Source organism: Temnothorax longispinosus, chromosome 5, assembly GCF_030848805.1.
Source record: "Temnothorax longispinosus isolate EJ_2023e chromosome 5, Tlon_JGU_v1, whole genome shotgun sequence".
NCBI lineage: Eukaryota > Metazoa > Arthropoda > Insecta > Hymenoptera > Formicidae > Temnothorax > Temnothorax longispinosus.
Window position 1 is genome coordinate 12,144,776 of NC_092362.1, and position 13,127 is coordinate 12,157,902.

General features: G+C 37.1%; 1 protein-coding gene across 1 annotated transcript; it reads left to right on the top strand.

Annotated features, from left to right (window-relative positions):
* Positions 1 to 778: 778 nt before the first annotated feature.
* On the top strand, positions 779 to 6,065 carry LOC139813153 (uncharacterized). The gene is made up of 10 exons (XM_071778503.1): positions 779 to 1,003; positions 1,101 to 1,202; positions 1,458 to 1,544; positions 1,825 to 1,896; positions 2,301 to 2,534; positions 2,897 to 3,007; positions 3,175 to 3,313; positions 3,391 to 3,442; positions 4,130 to 4,338; positions 4,482 to 6,065. The coding sequence occupies exons 7-10, from the start codon at positions 3,265 to 3,267 to the stop codon at positions 5,708 to 5,710; spliced, it is 1,539 nt and encodes a 512-aa protein (XP_071634604.1). The 5' UTR covers positions 779 to 1,003; positions 1,101 to 1,202; positions 1,458 to 1,544; positions 1,825 to 1,896; positions 2,301 to 2,534; positions 2,897 to 3,007; positions 3,175 to 3,264; the 3' UTR covers positions 5,711 to 6,065.
* Positions 6,066 to 13,127: the final 7,062 nt, after the last annotated feature.

Consider the following 13,127-nt stretch of genomic DNA (forward strand, 5'->3'; position numbering starts at 1 on the left):
AATACGACTTTACGTGAACTATTTCGACATACATATTAATCATTTATGCCTTCCAATATTCAAAATAGCTGCTATATTTTCCACAATTTTTTTGTTAATAACTTTTTAACAAATAACGAGTGCGGGCTAAAACCTTCTAAAGGTCACTCAGGAGGGTGACCTTGACAACATACTAAAATATCAAAGTCATCCAAGGTGGTCCCCTCGATGTACACAATTACCAACATTACATATATACACGCATATATTTCTAATAAAATTAATAGCTATCAAAATGACATAATACGTTTACGCGAGCGTTACTTCTGTGACTTACGATAATTCACTCATTTACGCGGAGTAAATTAACGTAAGCTACTACAAAATCTTGTTTACACGAAAGAATTATCGCAAGCTACAGAAATAATGCTTGCGTAAACGTAGTAATAGCTGCATATGTATAGCATAAGACTGTTTAAACTAATGAGCGTTCAATATGAACCACTTAAGCCGTTATTCATAGTCGTATCTTATTTCAAGATTGTTTTAAGTAATGTCTTACTAATACTAACATTTTATTGGTTGGACGATGTCTCAAATCTACATCTGACCATACTTAAAACGATCTTAAATATGAATACTTATGCTAGGTCTAGAATGCGAGTCGCAAAGTCATGAGTCGCAAGAATTGACCAATCACAATCGAATTTGAGGAGAATAATCGACTGTGATTGGTCAATTCTTGCGACTCACGACTTTGCGACTCCCATTGTAGACCCAGCATTACTATGAATACCGACCTTAATTTACAATGCATGCTCATTGGTCTGAACATTCTCATGCTATGCATATGCATCTATGTCATTTTGTATTTGATGACTGTGAAGCGCGGCAACGTATACGTGGAAATCAAAGATTAGGTGGACGTTATTAGTATGTAAACGTAACGTTTCGTTGTTTGACGGAATCAATATTGAATATTGAATCAAGTTTTTCTGCGTTTTTTGTATTTAGATAAGCTGAGGTAAGAAAGTTTAATTTAGGTTAGGTAATGATAGTCTTCAATTTGCATACAAAGTTTGTTGTATTTACTTAAGCAAATTCACTGTTTTTTTAAATAGAAAACATGGCAAAAATACATTATTTCTTAATAAAAAGAAATCGAAAGCACTATGTGTGGACAAACAGAAAAGAGAAACATGACGTTATAATAGCTAAGCATGGTACGTATATTCTAACTTAAACACAATTGTCACAGCTGCGCTTGTCACAGCTTCATTTGATGCTACAAACACTTTGAAGCATCCTTCTTCTGCTTCTTTCTTTATTGAGAGAAAGGAGAAAAGAAGTGCTTCGAAGCATTTGTAGTGTTGAGTGGAATGTATCTTTTATTGTAACCAGTAATATTTTATAAGTGAAAAAATGTAATTTAACTTTTTAAACATATAAATGTTATCAATATTTTTATTCTTTTTCAGGAAACTATGGTGTACTTAAAAATATTGCGAATAATTTAAATATGAATATTCCTTACATTTATTTGACGAAAGTTATCAGAAAAACAAGTAAGAAAATGAATAATACAGAGTAATAAATCTATTATAGTACTATATAATGTCCATTTCTATCAACGCAGGTTAATTTTAATCTTGGTTTAACTTACCTGTAATCTTTTCCTAGTTCTAAAAGTTAGAAAAAGATAGAAAGTAAGTTAAACCAAGATTAAAGTTAATCTACATTGGTAGAAATGGGCATAAAACAAATAAGTCTTAACTTTAATGTATATTTTTAAATGTGTCTAATATTTGTAAAACTACTAACTATGTAATATTTTTTCAAAATTAGATCAAGTAACGCACCAACGTCAGATTCCAACCATAATAGAAAATAAAATATTACCGAACTTTTATATAAAAGGTATCTACATATTAATTTTTAATTCTATGAATTTTACATACTTATTATAATACTGTTTTGTATTTTTTTTTACATATTATTTTATTAATTTAGAGATAGTTATTGGGTTATCATTAATAATTGTTTAATTTAATAAGTTAAAAATAAATAGAGAAATAAACTATATTGTCTATTGACTAAATGTTATTATAATGTAAAACTTAATAATTTATTATTTTTTTACTTTACTTTTTTCTAATTTGTTTTAGAAAAAATGAGTTAATCACTAGATATAATTCCAAATGTTTAAATTTGATATTGGATTTTCATTTTATCTATTGTTTATTAAACATTAAAATTCTTTGCTGATTGCTGATTTGATTATTAGGGTATACTATTGAAATTTTTAAAATTATTAATTACAGTTGTAAAAAAAGAACTTTATTTAAACGAAAAACAAAAAAAGGAAAATCAAATTCAAGAACTCAATAACAAAAAGGACATAAGTAAGATGAACATAAGAGTGAAAAACGTACAAGAAAATGAAATTAATTTAGGCGTTATTCTACACAATGATGATACTGGAATAACAAATAATTACAAAAATAAAAAACAAACAAATGAAATTAAGTTATATAATAATCTACAAGATAACTCAGGTATGATGTTCAATTATTGTATTCAAAATATTTTTAAAACATTTTTGACTTCTAAGTTTTTACATTTATCGATTGCATAAATAGAGAAAAGTATGTTTCGCAAAGCAATTGTAGAGATTATAAGATACAACAAAAATAGAAATAAAGATAGAAAATGAAAATGAAGTAAATTTAAAGATTGTTCTATAAAATTATGAAAGTAGAAGTACTAATAATTATAAGTTTTGAAAAGATAATAAATTAATATTATATAATGAACAGAAATTGGAAGGTACACAGTAAATTTCTAAGTCATAAAAATCCTAGAGCTGAAAGATAAAATATCTATATAATGTTTATATAAAGATATTATTTATTAACAGAAATGAATGAAACTGAAGATAGAAAAATTCTCGACGGACATAACAAAAGGCGTGTTTTACAAAATTATAAAGAGAGTGGAAAGAGCAATAAACAGTTTAATAATATACAAGGTAATTTGAAGTCAAAATAAGATAGAAATAAAAATCTGATAGAAGTTTTGGTATTTTTAATTAAAATGTCATGTAACATATACATATTCATTTACCTATCAGTTTTTCCTTTAGTTTCTTATTTTGAAATAATTGATATTTTATTTTAACATCTGCCGCTTTTATAGATCGTTCTCAATTTCTGCTTGATGCGTTTAATCGCGCATTTTATAAAAACTTGTCATATAATGAAAATTCAAGCAAGCAACTAATATGTAATGACAGAAAAAACAAATCTGAAACAATTACAGAGCCGGAAGTATGCAGGTAAATAAAGTTTTTCTAATGTTGCACAATAATAAAATGAAAAATTTTAATTTACTAAAATACGAATAATTTGCTAGTTATTTCAGATGTATGCGGCAATTTATGGCAACAAGACACTTTTGAAGACAAGTATGTAAAATATATGTACGACATAGCGCATCACAAATATTTCATAAAGGAATGAAATATATAGTTAAGACTCTTTAATTTAAATAATTTTATCTAAAATAGTTATAATTACAATTTTGTAAATATTTGATTTTTAAATTCAAATTTATTTTATTATATTAAAAAAAAAGTACTTTAATTAAAAAAGTTAAATAAAGAATTAATTTTTCATTAAAAATTTTTTTAAATTTGTTTCTTTCTACAAACAGCATTATTTTTTCTATTAGAAGAAAACATTTCTCTTTACTATTTCTAGAAATATTTATATCAATTAATGTTTCATAAAACTAAAACATCAAAAACTAATAATTAATCTAGTTTTATTTTAACGCTATGCTTTATATTCTTTTTGCCATGTCTTACATATTATTTTATGGTTACGCTTTATTTTCTATTTTTTCTGTGTATTATACATACTATTTGTTTTATAAATTGTTATATTGTTGAAAGTATTACACACATTTTTCTTGGATTTTTCTAGATTGAAGCAGTATTCAGACAAAACATGTTCCTGAACAAGGAATTAGAGATATTTTAGTTTTTTATTTCAATGTTTATTTTTGTGACTAATTTGCATTGAAATATATCATGTATTTATTTTTATGCATATATAAAGAATCTATATAAATTATTTATGTTTGATTGCAGGTATCAGTCTGAAAGTGACTCGCCAAATTTAACTGTATCAGACAAATCATTAATTTTACAACAAAGTAATTATAACAATGAAGAAATAGGAAACTGTTTGCTAGATTGTAGTAGTATTAATGATACTTCTTTTATAATGGATGAATTGATGCCTTTAGATAATACATATACATTAGAAAATTTTCCTGAAATTGAAGATATTACCCAAAGTTAGTTAATAATAAGTAAAATTTTATCAATAAAATTTTGTCATAAAAATTATATATAAGTTTTATTAAAATTTTATTTACACATATTTACATCTTTACATATTTGATAAAGTTATATATATACAGTAATGTTTTATGTTTAGTGGAATTAGGAAATACTATAATAGAAGAACAAGTGGAGAATAATCTGGAGAAAAATAATGAAAATATCGAAGATGAGAACTACTTTGACAAAGATTATGAACCATCAGAAGATTCAGCTAGCTACACAGATTATGAAAGCAATGATGAACTTATAAACGAAAATGAAGCAAGTGCATGTAACAATAGGTTAAACGAATCGACTACTTTTAATTTATCAACAACCGCAAATGCATCGGGTGTATCAGGATGTGATGATGCACAACTTACAATTGATAATTCTCGTAGTGGCACAAAAAAATATTACTGTTTTTATTGTAATTTACCAAAAGCAAAAATTGCAAGACATTTAGAAAGTGTACATCGTAATGAAGAAGATGTTAAGAAATTCGCTAGATTACCGAAAGGATGTCTTGAACGTAAAAGAATTATTGAAACAATACGTCGAAAAGGAGAATTTCAATTTAATACGAACAAAATGTTAAATGATGGCAAGTTACATGTTGTTAGAAGACCGAATATAAAGTTTAACAAAACAGCTAATGAATATGGAGTGTGTATCAAATGTCACGGATTTTTTTCTAAAAATACTTTACGAAATCATGTTCGAAAGTGTGTAAATGTAAAACATTCTAAAAATCGAATAATAACAGTCCTTGGACGAGCAATCCTCGGTAGAATTAATGAAATAGCTTCTCAAACTCTAAAAAAAGTGATCTTTCCAGTGTTAAAAGAAGATTCTATTACGCGTCTTATAAGATATGACGAATTAATTATTCGATATGGTAACAAACTTTGTATGAAATACAAACCGCAGCATCAACACGATATGGTGCGAAATCGATTACGAACACTTGGACGATTTTTAAAAGCATTGAAAGAAATAAACAATGAAATTACAGATTTTGCCTCACTATATGAACCAAAATATTACGATGACTGTATTAAAGCAGTATATCAAGTAGCTCGATATAATACAGAAACTCAGAAATTTGAGGCTGCTTATACAGCATTTCAGTTAGGTACGTTATTAAAAGAAGTTGGAGAATTATGGCGCTCACAGTGTATTAAAAATCATGATCCTGTTAAAAAGGCTCTAGTTGAAGATTTTCTTTCTCTTCGTAAAGAAGATTTTAGCCATTCAGTTAACAAAACAGTAATGGAAACGAGAGCTGATACGACAAAAAAAAGAAGTAGCTCCAAGTATAACCGATATAAAAAAGCTTTATAATTATGTAAACAGTAAGAGACATGAAGCATACAATATTTTGAAGGAAGAATTTTCATATAATGTATGGCTAACTCTGGGCCAATGTACCGGGTGGTAAAAAATTATATGTCATGGCTTTGACAGATGATTCTCCAGATCGAGATCGGTAAAGATCTGAAAAAAGTTGCATCCGCAAAATTGATCTTGACCTTGAAATTTAAGGTCAAACTTTTTTATTGGCTTAAAAAATTCTGCTCATCAAGAGGAACAAAAGTCTTAAAGAGACCATAGGTCGCAAATAAACCCTTCAACCCAAAAGAAAATCTTAAAGTTGAAAAAATTGGGATATGTGATTTTGTCGCGAATATTGATAAAAGAAGTTCTGTCTTTCTCTATCGACAAACTGACAAATCATTCATGCTTTTCTTTTCCCTCAGGAACAGAGAAAACTCATGTTCCGCTACCAACATAAGCAGTCTATGTTAATATGTCTATGGTTTAAATCGATTTATCATTTATATCAATTATATTAATATATGTGGCGGCTGGCCCTGTCGCGCCTAAGGGCCTTGGCACATAGAAAAACTTAAGCAGTAAGCAAATCAGCCAATCACAGTCAAGAACTTAAGGCACGGCCCTAAGCGGTAGCGAATCCATACTGTTGATTTCTTACTGCTTAAGTTTTACTGCTTAAGTTTTTCTATGTGCCAAGGCCCTTAGGCGCGATAGGGCCAGCCGCCACATATATTAATATAATTGATATAAATGATAAATCGATTTAAACCATAAGCTTGACAGTTTCCCCTCTCTCTCACTCTTTTTCTCCCTTTTTCTCTCTTTCTTTCCCTTCCCATTCTCCTCTCTCCTTTTACTTTCCCCCGCCATCCCCCTTTCTACCTCTAACATCTATTCCTCTCCCTCCTTCTCTCCTAATACCCATACTACCACTTCCTGCCAACTTTCTCTTCCTGATCTCCACTCCCTACATTCCTCCCACACATGTTCCCACGACTCCATCTTACACAGCCTGCATCTCTTCTTCTCTTCCCCTTCTCAGTACCTACTCTCTCTCGTTTCATTCCTTTTTTTGTTACGCAGGGGAAACTCTCATAAATACTCCCACCCCCGGGGAAGGGTGGGCGGTTATGCCGGACTCTTACCGGCTAAAACTTTTGCGGGTGACCACCTCTGGCGTTATGGGAACGCGATAAAGCATGACTTCCAAACTACCCTTGTCCGGCGCCTGCTAGCAGCGCCACATCTCCCTGGGGGCCCACAGGAGCGTGCAAATACACCGCCCTCCCGCGGAACCCCCAGGCCCCCGAGATGTACGTAAAAAATGGCGCACACACCGGGGGAGCCAGCTAGTTGCGGCGACAGGGGCCACCACTCCATTGTCAACCCCCCTAAGATATTGGTCGGGGGCAGGGTCGGGACTCAAGAACCCCCGCTCGAGCCCCGGCCTCCGCAGTCCAAGGAGGGGAATAAGAGAAAAAATCCCGTTGGAGGGAAACCCTTTCAACTCCCCCACGGACCACATTTAATGTCAGATGAGCGGGCGGGATGAGGGGTCTTCTGACCCCTAGTCCCCCCCACCCATCTCGCCCTCCATGCAGTCCTCTGGCCGCCTTTAAGGCGGATGGGCTGCCACCGCCCGGCTCCTCGCCGAGACAACCAGCGAACTTCCGCCTTTTTCCGTCCCTTGGCGGGTACACCCCGCCCCCCCCCTCCCTAGTTGATCCCCAGCCGGCAACCCCAAATCCGCACAGAGCGGACATTTCGGAATGTCTGTGAAGTTGGCCCCCCTTTTTCAAAATTCGGAAATTTTTATTAGAGTTCTGGATTCCCCAGAAAGAGTTCTAGAGTTCTCTGTAGTTTTTAAAGAGAGTTCCGTCATTTAAAGTGGTGAAAACACCATTTTAAAAAAAGGGGGGCTAACTTCACGGCGCCCCCCATTTTTGAAAAAATAAATTTTTTATGGTAGTTCCGGATAGATTTCGATGAGTTCTAGAGTTCCCTATAGGTTTTAAAAAGAGTTCCGTTCAAATAAGCCCAAAAATCAATGTCAAAGTTAAACAAAAAATTTCCATTTTTTTTTTTAAATCAATTTTTTATGGTAGATTCAGAAAGATTTCGACGAGTACTAGAGTTCCCTATAGGTTTTATAACGCTCCGACCAATATTTCAAAAGTTACAGGCCCTCAAAGTACCGCAACTCGAAAATATTCTAAGTCCCGAGGGGTAATTTTTTTTTCTGAAATTGGCAGTTCTCGCTGGAGTTCTGGTGGCCCCCCGAGGAGTTCTATCGAAAACTATTAGGGTCCGAAACGCTCCGACCAATATTTCAAAAGTTACAGGCCCTCAAAGTACCGCGCAACTCGAAAATATTCTAAGTCCCCGAGGGGTAATTTTTTTTCTGAAATTGGCAGTTCTCGCTGGAGTTCTGGTGGCCCCCCGAGGAGTTCTATCGAAAACTATAAGGGTCCGAAACGCTCCGACCAATATTTTAAAAGTTACAGCCCCTCAAAGTACCGCAACTCGAAAATATTCTAAGTCCCGAGGGGTAATTTTTTTTTTCTGAAATCGGCAGTTCTCGCTGGAGTTCTGGTGGCCCCCCGAGGAGTTCTATCGAAAACTATTAGGGTCCGAAGCGCTCCGACCAATATATTAAAAGCTACAGCCCTTCAAAGTACCGCGCCTAAAATTAAAAAATTATTTTACCGGAGTTCTCGCTGGAGTTCTGGTGGCCCCCCGAGGAGTTCTATCGAAAACTATAAGGGTCCGAAACGCTCCGACCAATATTTCAAAAGTTACAGGCCCTCAAAGTACCGCAACTCGAAAATATTCTAAGTCCCGAGGGGTAATTTTTTTTTTTCTGAAATCGGCAGTTCTCACTGGAGTTCTGGTAGCCCCCCGAGGAGTTCTATCGAAAACTATTAGGGTCCGAAGCGCTCCGACCAATATTTTAAAAGTTACAGCCCCTCAAAGTACCGCAACTCGAAAATATTCTAAGTCCCGAGGGGTAATTTTTTTTTTCTGAAATCGGCAGTTCTCACTGGAGTTCTGGTAGCCCCCCGAGGAGTTCTATCGAAAACTATTAGGGTCCGAAGCGCTCCGACCAATATATTAAAAGCTACAGCCCTTCAAAGTACCGCGCCTAAAATTAAAAAATTATTTTACCGGAGTTCTCGCTGGAGTTCTGGTGGCCCCCCGAGGAGTTCTATCGAAAACTATTAGGGTCCGAAACGCTCCGACCAATATTTTAAAAGTTACAGCCCTTCAAAGTACCGCGCCTAAAATTAAAAAATTATTTTACCGGAGTTCTCGCTGGAGTTCTGGTGGCCCCCCGAGGAGTTCTATCGAAAACTATTAGGGTCCGAAACGCTCCGACCAATATTTTAAAAGTTACAGCCTCTCAAAGTACCGCAACTCGAAAATATTCTAAGTCCCGAGGGGTAATTTTTTTTTTTCTGAAATCGGCAGTTCTCGCTGGAGTTCTGGTGGCCCCCCGAGGAGTTCTATCGAAAACTATTAGGGTCCGAAGCGCTCCGACCAATATATTAAAAGCTACAGCCCTTCAAAGTACCGCGCCTAAAATTAAAAAATTATTTTACCGGAGTTCTCGCTGGAGTTCTGGTGGCCCCCCGAGGAGTTCTATCGAAAACTATTAGGGTCCGAAACGCTCCGACCAATATTTTAAAAGTTACAGCCCTTCAAAGTACCGCGCCTAAAATTAAAAAATTATTTTACCGGAGTTCTCGCTGGAGTTCTGGTGGCCCCCCGAGGAGTTCTATCGAAAACTATTAGGGTCCGAAACGCTCCGACCAATATTTCAAAAGTTACAGGCCCTCAAAGTACCGCAACTCGAAAATATTCTAAGTCCCGAGGGGTAATTTTTTTTTTCTGAAATCGGCAGTTCTCACTGGAGTTCTGGTAGCCCCCCGAGGAGTTCTATCGAAAACTATTAGGGTCCGAAGCGCTCCGACCAATATATTAAAAGCTACAGCCCTTCAAAGTACCGCGCCTAAAATTAAAAAATTATTTTACCGGAGTTCTCGCTGGAGTTCTGGTGGCCCCCCGAGGAGTTCTATCGAAAACTATTAGGGTCCGAAACGCTCCGACCAATATTTTAAAAGTTACAGCCCCTCAAAGTACCGCAACTCGAAAATATTCTAAGTCCCGAGGGGTAATTTTTTTTTCTGAAATCGGCAGTTCTCGCTGGAGTTCTGGTGGCCCCCCGAGGAGTTCTATCGAAAACTATTAGGGTCCGAAGCGCTCCGACCAATATATTAAAAGCTACAGCCCTTCAAAGTACCGCGCCTAAAATTAAAAAATTATTTTACCGGAGTTCTCGCTGGAGTTCTGGTAGCCCCCCGAGGAGTTCTATCGAAAACTATTAGGGTCCGAAGCGCTCCGACCAATATATTAAAAGCTACAGCCCCTCAAAGTACCGCAACTCGAAAATATTCTAAGTCCCGAGGGGTAATTTTTTTTTTCTGAAATCGGCAGTTCTCGCTGGAGTTCTGGTGGCCCCCCGAGGAGTTCTATCGAAAACTATTAGGGTCCGAAGCGCTCCGACCAATATATTAAAAGCTACAGCCCTTCAAAGTACCGCGCCTAAAATTATAAAATTATTTTACCGGAGTTCTCGCTGGAGTTCTGGTGGCCCCCCGAGGAGTTCTATCGAAAACTATTAGGGTCCGAAACGCTCCGACCAATATTTTAAAAGTTACAGCCCCTCAAAGTACCGCAACTCGAAAATATTCTAAGTCCCGAGGGGTAATTTTTTTTTTCTGAAATCGGCAGTTCTCGCTGGAGTTCTGGTGGCCCCCCGAGGAGTTCTATCGAAAACTATTAGGGTCCGAAGCGCTCCGACCAATATATTAAAAGCTACAGCCCTTCAAAGTACCGCGCCTAAAATTAAAAAATTATTTTACCGGAGTTCTCGCTGGAGTTCTGGTGGCCCCCCGAGGAGTTCTATCGAAAACTATTAGGGTCCGAAACGCTCCGACCAATATTTTAAAAGTTACAGCCCCTCAAAGTACCGCAACTCGAAAATATTCTAAGTCCCGAGGGGTAATTTTTTTTTCTGAAATCGGCAGTTCTCGCTGGAGTTCTGGTGGCCCCCCGAGGAGTTCTATCGAAAACTATTAGGGTCCGAAGCGCTCCGACCAATATATTAAAAGCTACAGCCCTTCAAAGTACCGCGCCTAAAATTAAAAAAATATTTTACCGGAGTTCTCGCTGGAGTTCTGGTGGCCCCCGAGGAGTTCTATCGAAAACTATTAGGGTCCGAAGCGCTCCGACCAATATATTAAAAGCTACAGCCCCTCAAAGTACCGCAACTCGAAAATATTCAAGTCCCGAGGGGTAATTTTTTTTTCTGAAATCGGCAGTTCTCGCTGGAGTTCTGGTGGCCCCCCGAGGAGTTCTATCGAAAACTATTAGGGTCCGAAGCGCTCCGACCAATATATTAAAAGCTACAGCCCTTCAAAGTACCGCGCCTAAAATTAAAAAATTATTTTACCGGAGTTCTCGCTGGAGTTCTGGTAGCCCCCCGAGGAGTTCTATCGAAAACTATTAGGGTGCGAAGCGCTCCGACCAATATATTAAAAGCTACAGCCCCTCAAAGTACCGCGGCACCTCGAAAAATATTCTAAGTCCCGGGGGTAATTTTTTTTTCTGAATCGGCAGTTCTCGCTGGAGTTCTGGTGGCCCCCCGAGGAGTTCTATCGAAAACTATTAGGGTCCGAAGCGCTCCGACCATATATTAAAAGCTACAGCCCTTCAAAGTACCGCGCCTAAAATTAAAAAATTATTTTACCGAGGAGTTCTCGCTGGAGTTTCTGGTGGCCCCCCGAGGAGTTCTATCGAAAACTATTAGGGTCCGAAACGCTCCGACCAATATATTTAAAAGTTACAGCCCCTCAAAGTACCGCAACTCGAAAATATTCTAAGTCCCGAGGGGTACTTTTTTTTTTCTGAAATCGGCAGTTCTCGCTGGAGTTCTGGTGGCCCCCCGAGGAGTTCTATCGAAAACTATTAGGGTCCGAAGCGCTCCGACCAATATATTAAAAGCTACAGCCCTTCAAAGTACCGCGCCTAAAAATTAAAAAATTATTTTACCGGAGTTCTCGCTGGAGTTCTGGTGGCCCCCCGAGGAGTTCTATCGAAAACTATTAGGGTCCGAAAAACGCTCCGACCAATATTTTAAAAGTTACAGCCCCTCAAAGTACCGCAACTCGAAAATATTCTAAGTCCCGAGGGGTAATTTTTTTTTTCTGAAATCGGCAGTTCTCGCTGGAGTTCTGGTGGCCCCCCGAGGAGTTCTATCGAAAAACTATTAGGGTCCGAAGCGCCGCTCCGACCAATATATTAAAAGCTACAGCCCTTCAAAGTACCGCGCCTAAAATTAAAAAATTATTTTACCGGAGTTCTCGCTGGAGTTCTGGTGGCCCCCCGAGGAGTTCTATCGAAAACTATTAGGGTCCGAAACGCTCCGACCAATATTTTAAAAGTTACAGCCCCTCAAAGTACCGCAACTCGAAAATATTCTAAGTCCCGAGGGGTAATTTTTTTTTCTGAAATCGGCAGTTCTCGCTGGAGTTCTGGTGGCCCCCCGAGGAGTTCTATCGAAAACTATTAGGGTCCGAAGCGCTCCGACCAATATATTAAAAGCTACAGCCCTTCAAAGTACCGCGCCTAAAATTAAAAAATTATTTTACCGGAGTTCTCGCTGGAGTTCTGGTGGCCCCCCGAGGAGTTCTATCGAAAACTATTAGGGTCCGAAACGCTCCGACCAATATTTTAAAAGTTACAGCCCTCAAAGTACCGTAACTCGAAAATATTCTAAGTCACGACTAGGGTCCTAAAATTACAAATTTTTTTTTCTGAAATCGGCAGTTCTCGCTGGAGTTCTGGTGGCCCCCGAGGAGTTCTATCGAAAACTATTAGGGTCCGAAGCGCTCCGACCAATATATTAAAAGCTACAGCCCTTCAAAGTACCGCGCCTAAAATTAAAAATATTTTACCGGAGTTCTCGCTGGAGTTCTGGTGGCCCCCCGAGGAGTTCTATCGAAAACTATTAGGGTCCGAAACGCTCCGACCAATATTTTAAAAGTTACAGCCCTCAAAGTACCGCAACTCGAAAATATTCTAAGGCCGAGGGGTAATTTTTTTTTTTCTGAAATCGGAGTTCTCGCTGGAGTTCTGGTGGCCCCCCGAGGAGTTCTATCGAAAACTATTAGGGTCCGAAGCGCTCCGACCAATATATTAAAAGCTACAGCCTTCAAAGTACCGCGCCTAAAATAAAAAATTATTTTACCGGATGTTCTCGCCTGGATTTCTGGTGGCCCCCCGAGATTTCTATCGAAAAATATTAGGGTCCGAAACGCTACGACCAATATTTTAAAGGTACAGCCCCTAGTAGTCCCGAGGG

Coding starts and splice junctions, on each gene's coding strand:
- LOC139813153 (XM_071778503.1), top strand. CDS start 3,265: ATGACAGAAAAAACAAATCTGAAACAATTACAGAGCCGGAAGTATGCA. Junction 3,314..3,390: donor ACAGAGCCGGAAGTATGCAG/GTAAATAAAGTT, acceptor ATAATTTGCTAG/TTATTTCAGATGTATGCGGC. Junction 3,443..4,129: donor CAAGACACTTTTGAAGACAA/GTATGTAAAATA, acceptor GTTTGATTGCAG/GTATCAGTCTGAAAGTGACT.